A 23686-nucleotide genomic window follows, 5' to 3' on the forward strand; every position below is an offset into this window, starting at 1 on the left:
CAACCCAAGGGTTATTACCTTACAGTTCTGGAGGTCAGAGCCTGACACGGGCTCACTGGGCTAAAGACAAAGGACCAGCAAGGCTGCTGTTCTTCTGGAGGCTCTTAGAGGACCCGTTCCCTTTCCTTTTCCGGCTTCTAGCGGCTGCCCCATTCCTTGGCTCCTGGCCCCTTCCTCCATCTTCAAAAGCATCAGTGGCAGGTGGAGGCACAGCGTGTCACTCTGATGTGACTCTTCTGCATCCCTTTCCACATGTAAAGGCCTTGTGATTTCATGGGGCCCACCTGGATGACCCAGGCTATTCTGCCTATTTTAAGGTCAGTTGATTAGCAACCTTAATTCCACCTGCTGACCGATTCCCTTCTGTGTAACATACAGGGTGTCCCCCCAAATGTATTCACACTTATTATACACTAGAGGCCAGATGCACAAAATTTGTGCATGGGTAGGGTCCCTAGGCCTGGCCAGTGATCAGGGCTGATCTGTGGGGTGACCGGTGGGGCGAGCGGGGGCCCCCTGCTGGCACCTGCCTTGGCCGGCCTGGCACTGCCCGCTCACTGGCTTTGCCCCCTGCTGCCGCCAGTCGCTTCCCTCTGTGGGGCGACCAGTGGGGTGATGGGGGGGGGGGGGGGGGGGGAGCCCACTGGCACCCACCTTGGCTGGCCTGGGGCCTGTGGGCTGTGGGCAGCTCCTGCATTGAGTGTCTGCACCCTGGTGGTCAGTGCATGTCATAGTGACTGGTTGTTCCACCGGTCATTCCGCCATTTGGTCGATTTGCATATTAGGCTTTTATTATATAGGATTATTAACTCCAATGGGTTAAATCTGAAAAGAAAGAAACATCATTGAGCTGTTAAAGTGTGTATACATTTTGGGGACATCCTGTACATGCAGAAAGCAGGTCACAGGTTCTAGGATTTCGAGACGGGGACTTCTTTGTGAGGCTGTTGTTCTGCCTACCACACCTGGGGAGCTTCAAAAAGTACTGACGCCCCGGCCCTGCCCCCAGAGATTCTCCAGGACCTCATTCATGGCTTACTGCAATCTTCATTTAACACATGGGCACCCAGGTTCCCCAGATCCGTCTGTGAGAGCAGAAGGGGGATGCGTGTCTACACCAACACCACCCGTGGGGACTGTGCTGTGTGGTCATGGATCACTTCTAGAGGGCACATGCGTGTGGGGGCTGGGCAAGGAGACTGGTGAACTGGACCTCACACACCTACACTGACAGTGAAGGGCAGGGACCATGCCTGTCACTGGACATCATCCAAGCCTTGAATGCAGCTACACACAATGTGCATGGGTCCTGGCAATAGAATAGTAAGAAAATAAGCTGTCAATTTCCTATTGGGAAATTATCTTGATGTGAAAAAAAATCTCTCAAAAGCAAGGGAATGGAGGACTTTGCTTCCGGGAAGATGGAGACACACACTTCTCCCTATTCTTCCCCCAAGTACAACAAAAACCTTGGACCTGTTAATGGAAAAAAACATTGAAACCTGTTAAAGAATTTTGTGAGTTTATTTGAACCAAACTGTCAACATATGCTGTGAAGCAAAATCTCAACGAATTGAGGTAATGCTCTGGAGAATGGCGGGTTACATCTGTATTTACACATTGCAATCAAAGGAAGGGATGTAGGTGGGTTACATGAAATCCACTGGTGTTAGACTAGAGAGGTGGGAGAAAGCAAAGCGAGGAAACCTCTGGGATAGGGTGAAAAGTGAAATGATGGACATATGCTTCTTTTACATAGATGGATACAGGATAGTTTAACATCATTAACAGTTGACAATTAACTTGATAACAATAACAATGAGGGAATGTCCTGGTGCCACTTGTTGTGCCCTGAGGGGCCCGGGGTAAAAAGGAAGTTACAAGTTACCCAGCCACTTCACAGATATGTTATCTTAGAGGCAAAAAGACAAATGGGCTCAGTAAAGATCTGAGTTGATCTTTGTCAGAGAAAATACTGGCCTAGGACATGACTACCCACCATAACCTGTTTGTAGTTAAATATTTAATTTTTAGGCCATCTTTTGTGGTTATTTTAGGTCTTTGAGTTTGCACAACCGCCATGCAGGCCTTCCCTGAACTATTCAGGTTAGCATGTGGTTCCTTTCGTCCACAGACCTTATATATTTTAAAAACATAAGAAACTGAAAGGGAGCGAGGGGAATGCTGCCTGCTGGGTGCCTGAAGAATGATGTGGCGGAGAGTTCCCTGGCTTTAGGGTTTGGTGTTTTTTTTTTAAAAATATATTTTATTGATTTTTTACAGAGAGGAAGAGAGAGGGATAGAGAGTTAGAAACATCGATGAGAGAGAAACATCGATCAGATGCCTCTTGCACGCCCCCTACTGGGGATGTGCCCGCAACCAAGGTACATGCCCTTGACCGGAATTCGAACCTGGGACCCTTGAGTCCGCAGGCCGCCGCTCTATCCACTGAGCCAAACGGTTTCGGCGGGTTTGGGGTTTTTGCTTCACACACGCCAGGCTTGAAGCTGAAGAAGCCAGCAACCTGGAAACACTTACAGGCCCAGACAAAACCCGCAGCAAAAGCCGGCCCTGTCTAACCAACGGATCAGGAAGGGGCAGACTAGCAAGACAGACAACCTACAGACAATTACTGCTTGACGCCAGCCAAACCCTTAGAAAAGACTGGGCCTCACCCGCACCAGCAGAGAGAGGCTAGCCTAGGCTGGATGGGGAGCCTGGACTTCCACCCGGCCAAGCTGTAGCAGGTGCCCCAGTGCCTCCCCACGGGTGGTGTGTGTGTGTGTGTGTGTGGGGCTGGAACTTTCATCCCAATGAGGCTAATGCGCTTCCTGCCCTCGCCGCGGTGTCCCTGGGGGCTTCACCACCCCCTGGCAGGATTGAGCACCCTCTTTCTGACAAAGGTGATTCAGAGCAGGTCTAGTGGAGGATTAGGATTGTAACCACCACCCCGCTGTAATGAGGCCACCCCTACCTCAGTGTCAGGGGAGCAGCCGCGGGCACTCCTCCCTGTCCCAGGCAGGGAGATGTCCGTGGAGCCTGCTTGGGAACCAGTCCTCCCTCTGCCCCCTCCAATACAGCAGAAGTTTGCAGCCCCTCCCCACGGGTGTCTGTGAGGAGCCTGGACTTTCATCCCCACCCGCTGTCCCCACGAGGCCCTGCCCCTCCCCCTGTGGCAGCTGTGCCAGAGGAAGCTGGCTAGACAAAGTCTCATAACATAATCATAATGCCGCAAATGTCCAGCTTTCACCCGAAAACCACTCATCACACCAAGAACCGGTAAGACTCCAAACCAATGAAAAGAGACACCAATCGACGCCAATATCCAGAAGACAAAGGTGGTAGATTCATCTGACAAAGGTTTCTAAATTACAAGCACACTTGAAACAAATGAAAAAATAGACTCTCAGCAAATAAATAGAAAGTCTCAGCAAAAATATATCAAGCACTAAATAGACATTTTAGACTGGAATAATATAACTACACACTGAAACAGGAATTTTGGGGGTGAAAAAGACAGGTTTTAGGAAATTTTAGAATTTAAGGGGACCATAGAGGAAGCACAGGACGGCAGAGCAGCAGCAGGTGTATTTCCATAGAATGGGGGAGCTGGAAAGCTGCAACAGGTGCATTTCCATAGAATGAGGGAGCTGGGAACAGCAAAAGGTCTATGTTTACAAATTAAAGGGAAGGCAGCCCTTCATCCAGAAGGAGAAGGAGAAGCCCAAAGGGAATAGGAAAACAATAAGAAAGGGGGAGAACCTCATGTGTCCCATGTGAGGTTCAACCTTTGAGCCCAGGAGTTACTATGGTAACCAGTCTAAGGGAATAGTGACCAATCAGAGGGGATATCAAGGCACCAGGATCTGCAGCCTTTATAAGCCACAGGGAAAATGAACTCAAGGGGACCCTTTCCCCCTCCCCATGTGGGATTCCATTCTGTGGGACTCTTTCCCTCTCCCGACGTGGAGTCTGTACTTGTTCTTCAATAAATCTCCACCTTTGCTATACCACCTTCTGCCCGTGGATTCATTCTTTGACTCTGGCGGACAAAGAATCCGTGTTCCAGTCCAAAAATTCCATTTCAGCACTCATTTCAGTGCGTCTAGTGGGTCCCATAACACATTATCACTTTGGGGATAACAATATGCATCTTGGTCAGAGTGAAAGTTCGTTGAGAGCCAGCAGGTGGGAAGCCCCAGCCAGCCTCGAGCAGGCTCCTTCTGACAGAGATTAGGCAGTTATTTCTCAAGGCAGTATCTCCAAGCATAGGACTTCCCTGGACCTGGCATTGGTGTCTCCATGGCCCAGGGTCTCCCACCCCTACCCCGCCGCCCCCATCTGATTCAGGTAATAGCCCCCAGGAGCTCCAGGGTCTTCCACGAGGCTTGACAGGGCCTCTGCTCTTCTCCATTCCCCAGTGCAAATCCCCAAGCTTGGGACACCTGCTCTGCCTGCTCCCTCCCTGACCCGAAGCAATGACAACTTCCTCAGCCTCCTTAGGGGCACATCATACTCCTGGGATCCCAGCCACCCCCTGAGGACATCACCTCTACACAACGGAGCACACCATTGTTCTCCACACAATAAGCAGCCTTTGTCACCTTCATAGGTGCTGGCTCCCAGGTCATGGTGCTCCCCAGAGATCCCACTGCATGTAAGAGAGGAACTCTGTCGTCCCTGAGGAGTTACAGGACGTAAAATTGAAGGCAAAAAAAAAATCTACCTGAGTGGACCATGGACCCCCTTGCTGATTTGGTCACCTAGATAAGTCGTTTCATTACTGAGGATCGTCAGCTTCCTCATCAGTAAGGTATGGAGAATGATTACGCTCTCCCTCTCCCTCTACGTCACAGGGTGTGACAACAGCACAAGTGAAAACGCTTTGTGTCCTGGGGAGTGATCCACAGCTGTGAGGTAGGACTGGGCGATCCCCTGGGCAGATTCTCACACTTGGGATATTTTAGACAAACTGTGTGAGTCACAGCATCTGAGAGTTTTATTAGGTCCCGGTCTCACGCTTCCATGCTTGGGGACAATAAAGGATTTACTTAGGGTTTCCTCATCAGCGTGTTACTGGCTGGCTGATGGATTCGATGGAGTTTTACAGTCTGTATGTGAAAGGTTTGGTGTTGGCTCTGGAGCAGCCATCAAGGGAGTCCCTCAGCCCAACAGAAATTAGAAAAATGTCAGCAGATACCCTTTTACTACCCAGAAGTGAGCTTCTTGAGGGCAGGGGCTATGTCTTACTTAACTTTTTATTCTTAACACAGCCCAGTGGCTGGCGCATTGTGGATACTAAGTAAAACTTACTAATGAATGGAGAGGAATATATATATATCTTTTATCATTTAAAAAAAAATTAAGGTATTATATGTGTACATATCTTACCATTGCCCTCCCCCACCCCACTCCCATACATGCCCTCACCCCCCAGAGTTTTGTGTCCATTGGTTATGCTTATATGCTTGCATACAAGTCCTTCGGTTGATCTCTTATCTCCCCCACCTCTCCCTAACCTTCCCGCTATAATTTGACCTTCTGTTTGATGCTTTACTGTCTCTGTATCTATCTTTTTGTTCAATAGCTTATAATTTTCTTTATTATCCATAGATGAGTGAGATCATGTGGTATTTTTCTTTCATGGACTGGGTTATTTCACTTAGCATGATGTTCTCCAATTCCATCCAGGTTGCTGCAAATGGTAGGAATTCCTTCTTTTTTATGGCAGCATAGTATTCCATTGTGTAGATGTACCACAGTTTTCTGATCCAGTCATCTGCTGATGGGCACCTAGGCTGTTTCCAAATCTTTGCTATTGTAAATTGTGCTGCTATGAACATAGGGATGCATATATCCTTTCTTATTGGTGTTTCCAGTTTCTTAGGATATATTCCCAGGAGTGGGATTACTGGGTCAAATGGGAGTCCCATTTTCAGTTTTTTGAGGAAACTCCATACTGTTCTCCACATTGGCTGCACCAGTCTACATTCCCACCAGCAGTGCACGATGGTTCCTTTTTCTCCGCATCCTCGCCAACACTTGTCGTTTGTTGATGATAGTCATTCTGGCCGGTGTGAGATGGTATTGCATTGTCGTTTTGATTTGCATCTCTCGGATAATTAGTGACTTTGAGCATGTTTTCATGTGTCTCTTGGCCTTCCTTCTGTCTTCTTTTGAAAAGATTCTATTTAGGTCCGTTGCCCATTTTTTTATTGGATCATTTATCTTCCTTTCATTAAGTTGTATAAGCTGCCTGTAGATGTTGGAGATTAAACCTTTATCAGTGATAACATTTGCAAATATGTTCTCCCATACAGTGGGATTTCTTGTTGTTTTGTTGATAGTTTCTTTTGCTGTAAAAAAAGCTTTTTATTTTGATGTTGTCCCATTTGTTTATTTTCTCTTTAGCTTCCATTGCCCTAGGGGCAGTATCAGTGAAGAAGTTCTTTCGGCATATGTCTGAGATTTTGCTGCCTGTGGATTCCTCTAGTATTTTTATGGTTTCCCGTCTTATGTTTAAGTTCTGTATCCATTTTGAGTTTATTTTTGTGTATGGTGTAAGTTGGTGATCTAGTTTCATTTTTTTGCATGTATCTGTCCAATTTTCCCAACACCATTTATTGAAGAGACTATCTTGACTCCATTGTATGTTCATGCCTCCTTTGACAAATATTAATTGAGCATATTGGTTTGGGTTGATATCTGGATTCTCTATTTTATTCCATTGATCTATATGTCTGTTCTTGTGCCAGTACCATGCTGTTTTGAGAACAGTGGCTTTGTAATACAGCTTGAAATCTGGTATTGAGATCCCTCCTACTTTATTCTTCTTTCTCAGGATTGCTATGGCTATTTGGGATTGGAGAGGAATATTTTGAAGGAATAAGGCTGTTACTAGCTTCCTGAAATTCCCTTTCTCAATAGCCAGCCTAGGCATTTAATATTTGGTGTTTGTATTGTACTTTTTTGTTACAGGTGTCAATATTTTATTTCACACTTATTGGAGAAAGGGAATCATAAGAATATAATTGGAAATTACACAAAAGCACCTATATTAGGTTCATAATTCAAATGTTCATTCTTTTCCTTTATGTAAATTAGAAGAAATTTGAAACAACTGAAAGAACCACCTTCATTCACAGATGATCTCCCCAAAGCTTTCAGGCAAAAGTAATTTCAGGATCATGTAATTTAAGTTTCATGAAAATTGAAAAGTCTTTCTCTTGTATATTTTATTAGGCATCAGAGAAAAGCCAATAAAAGACTATAAGTTGGTATTAAATCATTGCTCTTAACACACAAGAGTGTTTCACAATTTAGGGATGTGCCAAGTCAACAATAAAAGTAGGAATGAAAAATAGAGGATGTTTTCTCAGAAAAAGACAAACATGGTAGAGCCTCTCAATGAACTGGGCTTTGACAACTAAGACAAATTAACTTCCTTTGAACCCAGAGTTTCTTGTGAATAATGGTGATCCATCTACTTCTCTTCTTCCATCAATCCTCACAAGAAAAGCAGCACCACTGTGAATTGTCTTTGGAGCACCCAGCAGTATATATAGACCTGGCGCCGTTCTCATAGCCTTCCTTTGTTGACCTCAGTGGAAACTGGGAGATGTGGTTTTTCGCAATGAGAATGCTTGACTACATATAGACTGCTCATTTACGAGGACGGCATCACACAATATGAAAAGAAATCCATAAATTGTGTGTCCAAAGTATATAAAGAAATTGCATAGATTTCATTGTTCCAGGAGTGTCAACTAATCTATGGTGAAGAGCGGTGATAAGGTTCATGTGACTGTAGGGACTTTTCAAAGAGAAGAGGTTCTATAGGGGCATAACGGGTGAGGTCTGTTTCTTCCTTTGCTCCCCCCAAACACTAACAAGATCTTTCCAGGATATGGAAACAGGAGAGCCCTCCTGAGCCTGCCCACCAAACGCGGGTAGTCACACCCAGGATCCACTGGGCACACACTGCAACACTGCACCCCAAATCTGAGCTAGGACCAGCCTCAGGGAGAGCCAGGCGAGCTGCCAAGGTTCTTCCCAGGAAACGTTAACAGCATCTGCCCTATCCAGTCACCCTCACACAATGCCGCCAGGAGCATTCCTGGCCTCTGACGTGTGCAAGAGCACAGAACTTGGAAGACTGGCACAGCTGAAGCTCCTCCGAGCAGTCAGCAGCACTTCTCCAGGGGCCACTGCGGCACACCCTGGAACTGAGACAATAAAAAACACACTCCCCACATTTCCAAACACTCCTATTTCAAAACAACCAAGCCCATTCCAGTGAGTCAAGTAGGAAAAAGTTTGTTTTGTTCTATGTTTGTTTTTTTGTTTCACCAAAAGAAAACCTAAGTATAGTCATGAGCCGCATAACAACATTTTGGTTAACAATGTACCATGGATATTATGGTGGTCCCATCTATAATAATAAAAGTGTAATATGCTAATTAGGCCAGACAGCCCAATGACCTTCCAGATGTCCTTCTGGATGAAGCTGCTGCAGCGAGGGCCGAGGCAGAGGCAGTTAGGGGCAATCAGGCAGACAGGTGAGTGGTTAGCAGCGATCAGGAAGGCAGGCAGGTGAGCAGTTAGGAGCCTGAGGGGTCTTGGATTGTGAGATGGTGCAGGCCAGGCTGAAGACTCCCTGTCCCCCCACCCCCATGCACGAATTTCATGCACCAGACCTCTAGTAAGATTATAATGGAGCTGAAGTGTACAGAAGGCAGCTGATGGATGTTTCTCTCTCATTGATGTTTCAAACTCTCTCCCTCTCCCTTCCTCTCTGTAAAAAATCAATAAAAAATTTTTAAAAAAATAATGGAGCTGAAAAATCCCTCTTGCCTAGTGATATCATAGTACAAGGCATTACTCAGGTGTTTGTGGTTATGCTGGTATAAACAAACCTACTGCGATGCTAGTCCTAGGAAAGGATAGCACATATAATTATGTACAGTACATAATATTTGATAATAAACAACTGCGCCTGTTTATGTATTAACTATAATATTCTTTTTATCATTATTTTAGAGTGTATTTTCTACTTATAAAAAACGTCTGCTGTAAGACAGTATGCCATGCTACGCTAGTAGCAGCCTCATACATATCATGTTTACCCATCTCCTGATCGCATTAGTTTTTCCTGTGCTTGATTTAATCTTGTGTTGTTTTGTACAGTAACATGCTGTGCAGACTTGTAGCCCAGGAGCAATAGGCTATCTCACACAGCCTAGGTGATCAGTAGTCTAGACCAGTGGTTGGCAAACTCATTAGTCAACAGAGCCAAATATCAACAGTACAACGATGGAAATTTCTTTTGAGAGCCAAATTTTTTAAACTTAAACTTCTAATGCCACTTCTTCAAAATAGACTCGCCCAGGCCATGGTATTTTGTGGAAGAGCCACACTTAAGGGGTCAAAGAGCCGCATGTGGCTCGCGAGTTGCAGTTTGCCGACCACTGGTCTAGACCATGTAGGTGTGTGTAAGTGCATTCTGTGATGTTCGCACAATTAAACTGCTTAATGATGCATTTCTCATAATGTAGCCACATTAAGTGGCACATGACTATATGCAAGAATTCAGTGATTTCCACAACAAAATACAGCAAGTCAGTGGTGTCCAAAGCATATAGGGATGGCTCTTTCTTAGTTCCCTTTTCCTGATTTCTTTCCTTTTGCCTGCCTCTTGGCATTTGTGGCCCAAACTGCCCATGGCCTAGTAACATGGTAAAAAATGATTGAGGAATAACAACATCTTGGTCCCTCTTCACCTGGGAAGAGGGTGCTGCTGACTCATTCCCTTCTGGGCGGCCAGTGTCCTTGTTAGCAGGACGTGTGTAATTGCCACCTCGGAAAGTTCCACACGGGCTTTGTGGAAGAGTCTTGGGTGAGTAATTTGGAGGCTGTTAGATGAAAAAAAGCTTTGCAAATGTAAATTTATATCAGTCCTTTCTCCCTTTCCCCTCCACCCCCTCCCTTTCCTTCAGTGTGTGACTAGGTCCATACGTTTGTTACTGGATTAGAATGAGTTGGTAGAGCTGACTGGAGTTGGAAGGCCGAAAGAATAGTAGAAATACCACTGAGTCTTTTAGAAGCATTATTTTATTTAATCCTTAAAACCTCCCTGTAAGGTAAGGGCATGATCCCCACCTTAACAGCCAAGGAAACAGGCTCAAAGAAATCAACTTGCCCAAATCACCCAGAACCCAAGATTTCAACGTCCACACTCTCAGTCTCTCTACCTCCCTTCCCCATCAGAAGCCAACCAACCCTTCACATGAACTCAGGACACCACTCGCAGTCACTGTTGAGACTTTGCTTCCTTTCTTATTACCTTGATGCATTTTCAAGCTCTTCCTCTGCCGAATCTCTCCCGTTTGTGTTCATAGATGTTTCCGTAGTTTCCCTTGTAAAAACAAATAATAAACACCCCTCCCTTTGCCTCTACGACCATGCACCAATAAACGACAGGGATACGCTCTGAGGAATGTGTCACTGGGTGATTTTGTTGTTTTTGTGCAAACCTCATAGAGAGCACTCACACAGCCTACATGGTCTGGCCTACTACACGCCTGGGCTGTATGAGATAGCCCACTGTTCCTGGGAGCAGGTACTGTACAAAACAGCATGAGATTAAATCAAGCACAAGAGAAAATGATTCGATCAAGAAATGCGGTAAACATGAGATGTACGAGGCTGCTGCCACCAAACATGGCGAAATGTTTACAGCAAACTTTTTTTATACGTAGAAAGAATACACTCTAAGCTAACAATAGAAAGTGTAGTAAATACATAAACCAGCAACAGTCACTTACTATCAGTATCAAGTATTGTGGACTATACATAATTGCACATGCTGTACTTTTATATGACTAGCAGCACAGTAGTTTTGTTTGCAATGCATCACCACAAACATGTGAGCAATGCATTGTGCTATGCTGTTGGATGGCTATGATGTCATTAAGTTATAGGAATTTTTCAGCTTCATTATAATCTTACTAGAGGCCCAGTGCATGAAATTCGTGCACTCAGGGGGGCCCCTCAGCCCGGCCTGCACCCTCTCACAGTCCAGGAGCCATCAGTTGGACATCTTTAGCATTGCCGTGGAGGCGGGAGAGGCTCCCGCTACTGCCTCTGTGCTCACCAGCCATGAGCCCGGCTTCTGGTGCACTGACCACCAGGTGGCAGTTCCTGCATTGAGCATCTGGCCCCTGGTGGTCAATGTGTGCCATAGTGACGGGTCGTTCTGCCTTTCGATTGATTTGCACATTAGCCTTTTATTATATATGATGGATTATAGTGTATCTTAGGCACCTGAAATCTAACTCCTTCCATTAAAATATAAGCTTTACAAGGGTAGGGACCATGGGTGTCCTGTTCAGTACTGTATTATCCATCACCAGCATCATACTTGATACAGAATATGCTCTCCATGACACTTTTGAATGAATGAATGAATGAATGAGCATTGGAAGCTCCAACAGCCCTTCCCCAGGCCTTGCCCTCAATGCATCTCTTCTATCTGGTTGCTCTGAGTTATGTCCTTTCATAGTAAACCAGTAACCTAGTAAGTGCAATGTTTCTCTGAATTCTGTGAGTTGCTCTAGCAAATTAATCAAACTCACGGAGGGCGTCTTTGGAACCTCAGATCTATAGCCGGTTGGTCAGAAGCACGAGTGACAATCTGCTCTTGGGACTGTCATCTGAAGGAGGGGGCAGTCCTGTGGGACTGAGCCCTCAACCTGTGGGATCTGACGCTATCTCCAGGCAGATAGTGTCAGAATTGCTTGGTGCGACCACACTGGACTTGGTGGTGTCAGAACTGTAGGGGCGTTCGCCGCTCGCGTGGCTCTTGGGGCACGGCAGGGAATAGCGGTAGCTGTTCCTGTTTAGTATCACTGACTTTCCAACACCTCCCCCAGCTCTCCCACTGGACCTTCACCAGGTCTTTGGAATGAAGGTTGCCCTATGGGGTCTGACTGAAAAGCCAGAGGGACTAGCTGGGCATTGTTTCTGTGAAGCTGTTGCCAGGCCCCATGCTGGCAGCCCAGCAGGGAGAACTTTCCAGGACGCTGGCATGGGCCTCAGCACAGGGTTGGATCAACCCCGGTGACGTGGCACGTTTGCAGAAGGGCCGGGGCACCCCCAGGTTTCTTCGCACTGCAATACTTTCTAGTTGTCATGGGTGTGTGCTAGGCCTTAGTGGAAAAATGAGGAGCAAGTGTTCCATTTTCTGGTGGGGATAAGGATTGTAATGGGGTACACCGTTTCTCTACTTTTTATCCCAACTCTGCCAACAATAGAGGAGACCAGCATTCTCACACCCGGTCCCAAATGTAAATTTCAGGCTCCCTGGGTCTCCAGGTTAGCATCTGCTCACAGTGGCCTCCATGGCCTCAGCGTCTCAGCCACAGGCAGAGAATGAGATGTCAAGTCAGTGACCTCCTAAAAGTCATAGGTATCCTTTAACTAATTATTAATTAATTCCACAAACACTTATCGAATACCTCAATGTGCCAGTCAGGGGAAATGGAAAAACAGACTCAGTCTTTGTTCTCACATCGTTTTCATACTGGAAAAAAAGAAAAGAAAAGAAAAGAAAAGAAAAAGACAAAAGCCAGTGTCATTGGTGCTGGGATAGAATTATCCAGAGGGCGGCATAGAACATGAGGAAGTCAACTCTACCCTGGACCCAGCGCTGGGAAACACATCCGAATCCCGCTGGGCGAGGCTGTAGAAATTCTCATGCATTGACTGATCCAACACATGCTTCCTGAATACCCATATCATGCCAGACTCTGGGGACTCGGTCATACATGCACAGGCAAGTTCACTGCTCAGCCTTACATTCCAGCTGTGCCTGGGTGGGGTTGGGGAGGAGGCAGGGGGCAGGGAGACATTATAAAGAAGTTAGTCATTTATCTCACTGGTTACTGTGTACCTAGTATGTGTCAGGCAGGGTGTTAGGTGCTGGGGCTATAAAGACGGATGAGACACAGTCCCTGTCCTTAAGGGCATTTCAGCCCCAGGGAAGAGCCTGTGGGAGGCAGAGGGCAAGAGGAGGGGCTGTGTTTGGGGAACATCCAGCCCTTCAGTAGAGTTGGGCTCACAAGGTGTGGTGATAAAGGGGCTCCCTCTTGGTTATGAAACTCATCCCTGGGAAATCGGGGGCAGGGTCCTTCCTGGAACCCTCATATAAACCGTCCTGAAGTATTTATTGAGGCAGACAGTTAAGAACAAGCTGTGGGTACTGGGTTACATAAAAGAGCGTCATCCAGCCTCAGGTGTGGCTCCACTTGCCTGGAATACAGACCAAGAATAAGAGTTTCTGACACTCCAATTTCATCTCCCTCCCTCCCTCCCTCCCTCCCTCCCTCCCTCCCTCCCTTCCTCTCTCCCTCCTTCCCTCTCTTCCTCCCTCCTTCCCTCTCTCCCTTCCTCCTTCCTTCCTTTCCTCCTTCCCTCCCCTTCTTCTTACCTAACTCCATTCCCAGAAACTGTTGGTCCTGAAAGTAACAAAGTGAACCTACAATTAGGCTCTGCCCTCTGAGGTGTGGTAAGAAACTAATTGGTTAATGTGTGCAAAAACGCCAGGGCATTCTTGACTAGAAGACCTTATATAAGTTCAAAGTATTTGTAATTACTATGATCGTTACTATAATTTGTTAGACTTAGCTATAAATCTTTTCACAATAGGATGAAGTCAACACTTAAAAGAGGAAGCAGGATCGAGACTGTATATAAAGCGCTGGCGGCCTGCCTGCCTCTAAGGACAAGAGCTAAGTGAAGACAGGTGAGTGTGCAACAGCCTGCAATTTGTGCTCAGGCTTATCTGGGACGGAAAGTCCAGTCTATGGTGATCGATGGATATGATTGTGTCTTTGCTGCTGAGGAAACTAGAAAAGTAGAAGTCAGATAAAACTAAGGAACTTGCATGGAAAACCCAAGTTATAAAAGATTATGTACGATAGCATAATTTTTTCCTGTCCATTACAATACTTAAAACAATTTAGATTTGTTTTATGTCAGTATGTACTTTCAGGTTTCTGAGCATCTGCAAAACAAAGGCTGGGGGAGCAGAAATGTGTGTGCATTTAGCACAGCTGTACAGGCCTCAGGGGTGTCTTTTTTGTTGATTCAAAGCCCAAGGACCCGGCGTTTGTATTTTGCCAGAGGGTCATCTCTCCCCCACCCTCAGGCTCACTCCTGCAAGGTGCGTTAACCCCATAAAGCTGAAGTGATGGTTCTGTAACCGTCCTGTTTTTTCTGGAAGCTGTGAAGGAACGAAGCCGAAGTGTCTAACAGCTTAAGCTTGACAGGGTAAGAGGAAGGACAGGCTCCTGGAGTCTTGGATGGAACAGAGAGGCGTGGCCTCTTGGACTTGACCTTTGTTCCCCAAGGGATATTCCTGGGACAGTCCTGGCACCCGGAGAGAAGCCTTCCCGGAGCTCTCAGCCTGGCAGTTGCCGATGGGCAAAGGGAAGAAGCGAGAAGCGGGCACAGTGGCCTTGAGGTGGGGGGAGGGGGGGAGGCGCCCTTCTGGTCTCTCTCCACGCGGGAGGCTTTGCCTGCAGAGTGTGAAGAGAAGCGATCAAACCTCTGAGCTCTTCTGGGCCCACAATCCAAATTCAGTAAATCATATGTTCACCGACCATGTGGACATGCAACTCTGCAAAAAGTGAGTTTAAAAGAAGCCTCTATTTTATTTTAAAATGTTAGGTTTTTCTCAAGGATATGTGATTCTAGGCCGAAACAGGTTTGGCTCAGTGGATAGAGCGTCGGTCTGCGGACTGAAGGGTCCCAGGTTCGATTCCGGTCAAGGGCATGTACCTTGGTTGCGGGCATGTCCCCGGTAGGGGGTGTGCAGGAGGCAGCTGGTCGATGTTTCTCTCTCATTGATGTTTCTAACTCTCTATCCCTCTCTGTAAAAAATCAATAATAATAAAAAAAGGATATGTGATTCTAGTGGCAGAGACATGTTATATTTGTGACTGTCATTAATATTTTTAATGAAGATTTAAAAGATATTTTAAAATGTTTTTATTAGTTTTAGAGAGAGAGAAAGGGGGAATGAGAGAGAGAGAGAGAGAGAGAGAGAGAGAGAGAGAGAGAGAGAGAGAGAGAGAGAGAGAGAGATCAGTGTGAAAGAGAAACATCGACCAGTTACCTCCCACCGCTAGAATGAACCTGCAACCAGGGATGTGCCTTGACTGGGAATCAAACTGGTGACCCTTCAGTGCATGGGACGATGCTCACACAACTGAGCCGCACCAGCATGACTGTTACTAATTTGAGGCCTGTTGGTGCCTAGCCGTCTGTGGGGCAATGGGCCGGGGTGTTGTGTGTGTGAGGAGTGAGCGGAAGGATGGGACAGTGGAGGGTATAGGACTAAGATGTGAGGGAAAGGCCTATCAGCACATGGCACACAAGCAACAAGATGAGGTGGCAACAAACCCAGGGCGGCAATGAAACGAGGAGCAGGAGACCATGCCCCATGCGACGTCACAGCAGTTCTCAGCTCTGCAGGACCAAGTGGGGCCACAGTGGGGCACAGCCACCTCATCTCCCGGCACCGTGTGCAGGGCATCCCCACAATGCACACTGCAGGCTGCAGGCTGCTGAGGCCCGGCCCCGCCCCCCCCCCCCCTCCCCGGACCAGGTGACTGTGGGTCCAGGTTTAGGGCGAAGATCTTGGAGAGAATTCATGGAACAAGAATGAGGGTCTCATGGTGGGAGAACTAAAGACCAAAGACCTTTATTCCTACTTTTCCCAAAACAATTATTTAAGGGAGGAAGAGCTGGTTTGTTATGCCTGACACATATAAATGATGCTGTGGGAGTTGCAAAGGATGGGGTGGAGAGAGCTGTGAACTTGAACTGTCCCCGAGGGAGGCTCAGGTGTCAGTTTCCAGGGTGCCCAGCAGGCCTGCTGTTCCAGCTTGTTGACACTGGCATGCTGTTTGTCACTGGTTTGCTCTCCAGGAAGGGAGAGGATGGGTGCCACGTGGACACTGCTGGGTGGGCATCATGAGCCCTGCCCGGTCTTGGCCAGACATCTTCATAGCGGTTTCCAGTGCTGGGAGCCACAGGGGTATTGACAGATTAGTCATAGGTAACTCCCCCGGCCTGCCCCCGAGACACCCCAGCAGTGCCCTGGCAATCCCTTCTAAACACGGAATACTTTCCGGCTCCTGTGGAGCTGGGTCATGGAGCTGCTGGTATCAACATGCGGTGTTCCTGCCCATTGTTGCGTCCTGCTCTTTCCTGATGTAATCGGAGAAACGACAGAAAGGAACTGTGTTTCTAAGTAATTGTGTATTTACCTAGCCTTTTCATTCCAGTGCTTGCTCAGCAGACATTTCCTTAGGCTTGGAGAATGAGGGACTTTCATGTCCCATTCTTCCACTTGGGTTTCCAAGTGGAAGTGCTGTTATCTTTTGTTTCCTTTGTTCTTTCCCCCTAGAAAAGCAGCAAGTACTTTTTCTGCAGGGTTCCTTCCATAAAGCCAGGAGGGAGCCTCTGTAAAGATGAGCTTTCTCTGAGCTTTTCCTCGCAGAAGTGGCTCTTTCTCCATTCTTTCTCCGGGACTGAGTGTCCTCTCACGGTCAGAGCTGGGGGCTCAGTGGTGCTGAATAAATGACCCCCGTTGGGTGATTGAACAGAGAGTTCCTGCAGACCCAGCCAAAATGTCCAGCTCCCGTATCCTTTTGGGGTTGGGACTCAGCATGACATTTCCTGCTCAACTCCGGGGAATCAGGCAGAGCGTCTCAGCATTGTAGGAAGAAGAACGAATGGCGTGTCTGAGGGGCACACAACCCCTCCGTGTTAAGAGCCCTTAACTCAAATGTCTTCCTCACTACTCCTTTTTCTTTTTGGTTTTTTGGGTTTGAATTTAAAAAAATTTCCCATTATAGTTAACATCCATTTTCAGGTGGACAGTATAGTGGTTGGACTTACGAAGTGATCCCCCCATCAAAGAGTCTAGCACCCACCGCACAGTCTCTCCTCTGTCTTGAAACGTAATCTCTCTGGGTGTTTGCAAGGAACCACCCATAAGAACAACCTTGACACAAAAGAGATGAGAAAAGCATGATGAAAGTGACGAATGCCGTGTTTAAATGCACACTCCGACCTATAATGATAGTAATGATTCGAAATGACAGGTAGCCCGGCTCAGCGCCCGAGGGAGGCGATGGGAACACCCGCGGTGGGAGGCGCTGCTGGGAGGGGAAGTGGGGGCAGGTGGCTGCTCTGCCTGCACTCCCGGGGCCAACGGCAAGCTATGCTGCTTGGCATTGGTGTAATTGTTTGGCAGCTGGGGGGTGGGGGTGGGGGGGGAACCAGGCTCTTTGGACAGGTGAACGGTGATCAGAGGAATGTTGGGAAGAAAGAGAAAGTGCACGAGAGCAAGTGGGAGGCAAGTGGCTGATGGTGACCAGTGTCAGGTCTCCCCTGCAGTAAGCACTTCGGGGTCCACTCCCGGGCCCTTGCCCAGGACCTGCCTTCACGGGGACTCAGCTTGTGGTGGAAGTAGCCTGTCTCTCCATCCCCCCGCCCGGGTTTGCTCCTGCCCAGGAGTTTTACAGAGTGGGGATGGCATCGTGGCTCAAAGTGGCCACGGGGGTCTGAGCCCCCAGGCTGGGCTTAGAGGGGGGCAATGCCTTCCAGCTCCTTCCGACAACCAAAGCAGAGTATGCGCCAAAACACCGAGGGGAGTGCGGCCTGTCCGCTAACCTGAAGGAGGAACCCAATGGAGAGAAGCACGGACACAAGTTCTCTCCTTTCTGTGTTATCTTTTGGTAATAACCAGGCTATTGGGACCGGCAGAGGCGTCGGAAACTTGCCGTTCGGGGTCCGGAGGCAGGGCACCATGATCCGGCTGAGGCCAAGGCATCTTGGTCCCTGTGGGCCGAGCAGGAGTCTCGTCGTTTTAAGGCAATTGACAGGATGGATGGAGCAGCGTCCTGCTTTTGCTTTTTTCATTATGATTCAAGTCATTGATTTTCTTAGTTCAGACGTGGGGGAACTTGCTCTCCGTTCCCCACACCTTTCCACAGAAACACTGCATGCTGTTATGCCAATGGATACTTTCACATCTTCGAGCTAATTTGTATTTTAAAATCACTTTAGGACCCGTGGAGTCGGATCAGCGGTATGTCTGTGCTGTGGCTGCTTCTGGGCCTCCTAGCCCTCACCGGTGAGTGCGTTTCATTTTCCCAAATGACCTTGGAGATGGAAGGATCCCCACAGGAGCGTAGTGGCACTTCTGAGACGGAAAACTGCAGGGGAAATGCTATTTTCCCTAAGCTGTTCGCCAGGCCCCGGAGGAGTAACAGGCTGAGGGCAGCCTCTCTTGGCCTCACAGGGGGCAGGAGGAGGGCTTCTCCTAAGGTGGGGGCGCCATTGATAAGCGCTCATCGTTTCTCTACAGAAACCCTCCCACCAAGAGTGCTTGTGGAATTAATTAATAGAGCATTTTTTCCACGGGAGGGTTGAGGCGGCTTCCAACACTAAGACAAATGTAACTCAGTAGAAAACCAGCATTGAGGGCGTCCAGGGGATGTGACTAAGCTAACCATCGAGGCGGACATAGTTGCAATGCTTGAATTTCAGATTTGGTCCTGTTTCCTTGTAGCTGGGCAAAAAGGGGAAAGTACACGCTTTTGGAGAAATAAAGGCAGGAAGCATAGTTCCTCAAGAAGAGCAATTTCTTTTCCTGGCTCTAAGTTCTACACATTTCTCAGATGAGGTCAGTCTTACATTCCTTCACTTATTTGTTGACCTATTCATTCAACACATACTTTTAAATTTCTAGAAGGCGTTTTGGGAATACAGTATAAGGAACTTGGAGGAACATGTAATGTGGTTAGGGAGCGACTAGGAAGCAGGGAGCAATGAATGACACAACTAGCTACTATGAAGGGTATTTGTCACCAGTTACAAAAGTAGGGTGTCCTTATTAAAAAATAAAAAGGGGCACGTTGACTCATTTAGTTTTGAGTATACTCACGAAAGACCATGTCATTTCATTTTCTCATTTCTCTTAGATTATTCATCAAACATTTTAAGAGTAGAAGTATGTACTCCAAAATACTAGTATTCTCAGATTCAACCCCATAAAGGTCTTAGAAGAAAAGAGAATCTTAAACTACATTTAGTAAACATGCAGTACACATATGATCATAAGCAATAGACCTGCACATCATTAAGATTTAATGATATAAGCTACTCTCATGAAAGAATAAAACAAATCCAAAAGAGTAATCTAATGAGAAGCCCTTACAGGCTTATAACAGTGGGATGATGATCTCAAGGGGCAATTTCTTGCCACCTGTAGGTATCTTATTACTGGTGTGTGTGCCCTCCTTCTGATGCGCATGGTGAGTTCTCGGGAGTGCCCTTCTCCTGAGTGGTCTTTGTGTAAAATTTCTCCTCCCCTTCAGTGCCAGGAATGAGTGGTAGTTAAAGAAGGAGAGAATAAAGGGCAAAGAGAGAGAGGGAAGTGGAAGGAGGGAGCCCCACGTGGAGACCAGGCCTTGAACCTCACCACGTGCCCTCCCCCTTTGCGGCCTTAAGCACCCACACAGGTGTGCACCGAGAGCAGGGAAGCCAGCTCCAAGTCGCACTTATCAGCAGTCCCTTTGCTTGGGGTCTGGGCTGAGAGCCCAGGGAGGCCCAGGCTTTATATGTGTTTCTCCAGAGCAAACATAGAATCTCACAGACCAACAAGTTAGGGGCATGGGAGGGAGCAGTGCTGAGAGTTCACATAAGATGAAGAGAAGAACTAGCTTACAGGGACATTCTGAGTTGACCCCAAGACACCCACCCACTCAACAGCTTTGGACAACCCCAGGGCTTTGTAAGGAGACATGTGCCAGCAGTTCCTCTGTCTGCAGGCTATGAGGAGAGGATTTAGTGCCGAGGAGGGTCTGTGATAATGTCCTAGCCGCTGTACATACTGTAAATCGCAGGAGGATTCCACTGCGGAGAGACGTTCTCCTTGTTTATTCATGAGCTGCATTCACGGGTGGAAGGATGCTGGAACTACTCTAGCTCAATGTCTTAGGTTGAAATTCTCTCAATTTGTAGACTCATCTGAAAGTGGCAACTGGGGATGCTACGGAAACATCCGAACCCTCGACACCCCCGGGGCATCTTGTGGGATTGGAAGACGCCGAGGCCTGAACTACTGTGGTAGCTAGAACCTCATTGTCCACCTCGCCCTCTTCCTCTTCTTCCTTCCTCTCAGAAAGTGATTCCTTCAGGCAAGAGTGGCTCCAACAGGACTCTGCCCCTGCCCTGGTGCCCCACACCTGTGCCCCCATCATTCCCCACAGGTTTTGATCCTCTCAACATACCCTTTTGGTCCCCACTGTTTCCCACAGTCCCACCCCACGGAGTGGTGGAAAGAGCACTGGACATGGAGTCCAAAGACGTTGTTGAGCGCTGGCTCTGAAGTCCCTTAGCTCCCCCGAGCCTCTGCTGAAATGGGGATAACAGTACCTACTTGACAGTGTTGTTGCGAACTCTGGTCAGTCATGTGCCCGAGAGTGCTTTTGAAACCACAGAAGTGCTTAGAAGGTTAAGCGGGCTGCCAGGGGAAGTGGGATTGGCTTTCACGTTGCCTAGCGTTCTTGGTATTTCATAAAGGGTTAAGCCCACATGATTTCAGGGAGCACTGTAGGGTGGAAAGGTGGGCCAGCGTGAGCACGCCTGTCAGGAAAGGGACCAAGGACTTCTGGAAGGGTGTGGGAGAATTCTTCCCTCACATCCTGTGCTTGTCGTAGCTGAAGGGCATGCATTTAACCGGGCAAGCATGTTTGGATGCTTAGGATGGGGCCAGTGGGGCCTGTGCCCATGAGATTCTCCAGGAGGAGGCGAGCTGCCCCAGCTGAGGCGGTGGTGGCCACAAAGGACACTGCCTCAGGGGACGCCAACTCAAGCTCAAAGGAGACTCGTAATCTCAGTTCCAGGAATGGCCACCAGAGGTCCCAGACCCGAACATGAGCTTCTCAGTCCTCAGCTGCTGCCCAGATGCTTGGCGTGTATTTTCTCTCTTGGTTTGAGCTCCTGTTTGGGGGTAAGTCACACCAAGCCACACCTGCTTCTGTGTTTGCTGTAGGAGTCCGTGCCTCTGAGAGGCTGGCTGAGATCGACATGCCGTACCTCCTGAGATACCAACCCATGATGCGCACCGTTGGCCAAAAGTACTGCGTGGATCCTGCCGTGATCGCGGGTGTCGTGTCCAGGCAGTATCCTGGTGGGAACCTTCTGGTCCACGCGGGCAATGTGGACGATGGAGTCAGGGTGGTACAGGTAACCCTCCACGTGGCCGCCGTGCTGCGTGGCACAGCTCCAAGAGGACACCTTGGAATTTGGTGTGCGGATGCTATTCCTGGGGCACAGCCTCGCAGCCTCTCTGCCTGAGAGGGACGAGCAGCACCATTTCTGCTTCATGTTGAGCCACAATTCCTTTTCCAAGTAAGTTAGGCTATGTCCAGGGTGTCATCATTGGTACCCTTTTCTGGATTTCTGGTGAGGCTTTGCAAGAGAAATACCATAGATCGAATCCTTGCTCTGCTATTTTGTAACCACGTGACCTTTGATAAAGCATTTAAGCTCCCTGGGCCTCAGTTTCCTCACCTAGAAAATGCCATCCTCAGAATCGTGATGAAGATTCAATGAAATAATGTGAAAAAGTAGATTCTCAGCAAATACGAATTCCTTTATCCCTGTCTTTCCACACAGTTCTTAGTTCTGAAGGTCACATGCTTTTTAAAACGTTTTACTTATTGCTTTTGTTTTTGTTTGAGAGAGAGAGAGAGAGAGAGAGAGAGAGAGAGAGGAAGGGAGAGAGAGAGAGCAAGAGAGCGAGAAACATTGATTTGTTGTTCCACTTATTCATGCATTCATTGGTTGATTCTTGTATGTGCCCTGACCGGGGATCAAACCCACAACCTTGACTTATCAGGACAACACTCTAACCAACTGAGCGACCCGGGGAGAATGGGTGAATGGCAGGCGAGATGATGGGACCACAGTCTTTTCCATTACATTTCACATTGTTATAGTTGCAGAGAAACCTGTAAGTAGTGCAGCCATTGTTTAAACTTTTAGGAAAAAGTTTCCTCAATGAACTTTAAATTGGCTTCCCATTAGTACTTTATATGACACCGTACAAATTAAAAGTATCCAATAATCAGATGAATTTGGGCAGCTGAGAAAGTGAATGTATGAGAAGGTTGCCATTGCTGTAAAGTCACAGGGCAGCCTGAAAACGCAGCCTGGGACCAAGGACAGCCTGGGTGGTTGGGGCCGCATCAGTCCAGCCACCCTGCTCTGCCCCCTTTGTAAAACCTTGTTCTTGGGAAAAGGATGAGTCCATCTCCTTTAAAGATGAAGAAAGAATTTCCCTGAGTCAGATACTTCTTCTAAATACGGTGAAACATATACGGAATGGTAACCAGGGGTGTGGGACAAAAGTTGGTGGCACCTTTAGACCTTCGGATTATCTGGGAGGATAATTACAAGTCCGGATAGGAAACCCTTTCTGAGCGGTTGGAGGGTTTGTGGTTGCGGCGTTTAAGGAGGGCATCAGGCAGGATCCGCCCTTCCCGGTCAGCCGTGGTTTCCAGCCTGCCTCTCGCCAACGCAGTGAGGCAGCAGGCACCTGTCTGCTCCTTCATTCCTTTGTCCAAATCTTGTCGCTTTACTGCTTGTCCCCAGGGAGACGGAGAGTGGCCTCCGTTCTTCCGCAGGAGGAGGCGAGAAAGAGAGGGGCCATGAGAAAGCACTGACGGTAGGAAGCCACATCACCCGCGCATTTGGCTCACCTGGCTTCTCCTCTGCCCGCCCCCTCTAGGACACTGGCCACTATGTCCCCACAACCTGGATCAGCGAGTCCCAGCTGTCCCAGATGACTGAGGTCCTGACTGTTAGAATCAAAGAAATCCAGAGGAGGTTCCCGACCTGGAGCCCCGACCAGTACCTGAGAGGTAGGGGGAACCCAGGGTCGGCGCTTTCACGGCAGGGGACAATAGGGACCAATGTAATACACGTGCCAGACTCCCCCAGACCTCTGCTTCCTGGTGAACACGAGGAAAGGGAATCTAAGTTGACTGCTGAGCACCCTGAAGCAACGAGGGCTGTGGGTCAGCATGAACCTGTCTCGCCCCTGCAGGTGGGCTCTGTGCCTACGTCGGAGGGCCCAGCTATGTCAGAAGCAGCCAGGACCTGGGCTGTGACTTCTGCAATGATGTCCTTGCACGGGCCAAATACTTCAAGAGACACGGCTTCTAACACTTCAGATCAACCCCAAGGTCATTCTCATGCATGAGGCCTCATCTGTTCCACAGATAAAATGAGGCAATGTGCTTATAACTGAGAATCTGAGTTTGACCTGAAGGTTGTCAAAATAACATGACATAGATTAAAGGAAGAGCGATTCTCTACATCTTGTGGTCTGATGTGTGTATGTGTAAGTTAAGGGTTGTGTCTCTTTAAAGGTATTTCCATGGGGGTAAGCTGGAATTCTTGGATTTCCGTGAATGAATCCTGTACATCATTGACTAGTATGGCCAGATTTAGCAAATAAAAACACAGACAGCTGCCCTGGCAGGTGGCTCAGCTGGTTGGAGCGTCATTACATGCACCAAAAGGTTGTGGGTTCAATTCCCA

At 47.9% G+C, this 23686-nt stretch overlaps 1 protein-coding gene across 4 annotated transcripts; it reads left to right on the top strand.

Moving 5' to 3' along the window:
* Nucleotides 1-12959: 12959 nt before the first annotated feature.
* Nucleotides 12960-23462, top strand: LYG1 (lysozyme g1). 4 transcript variants are annotated; one of them, XM_054728041.1, is made up of 7 exons: nt 12960-13122; nt 13706-13802; nt 18140-18206; nt 20099-20203; nt 21132-21325; nt 22872-23004; nt 23190-23462. In XM_054728041.1, the coding sequence occupies exons 3-7, from the start codon at nt 18164-18166 to the stop codon at nt 23306-23308; spliced, it is 594 nt and encodes a 197-aa protein (XP_054584016.1). In that variant the 5' UTR covers nt 12960-13122; nt 13706-13802; nt 18140-18163; the 3' UTR covers nt 23309-23462. The 4 variants fall into 4 exon arrangements, with proteins under 4 accessions (XP_054584016.1, XP_054584017.1, XP_008154740.1 ...); XM_054728042.1 differs by lacking the exon at nt 12960-13122 and adding an exon at nt 13218-13293; XM_008156518.3 differs by lacking the exon at nt 12960-13122 and adding an exon at nt 13442-13565.
* The last annotated feature ends 224 nt before the right edge of the window (nt 23463-23686 follow it).

The sequence above is a fragment of the Eptesicus fuscus genome, chromosome 16 (genome assembly GCF_027574615.1).
Source record: "Eptesicus fuscus isolate TK198812 chromosome 16, DD_ASM_mEF_20220401, whole genome shotgun sequence".
In the NCBI taxonomy this organism is placed as follows: domain Eukaryota; kingdom Metazoa; phylum Chordata; class Mammalia; order Chiroptera; family Vespertilionidae; genus Eptesicus; species Eptesicus fuscus.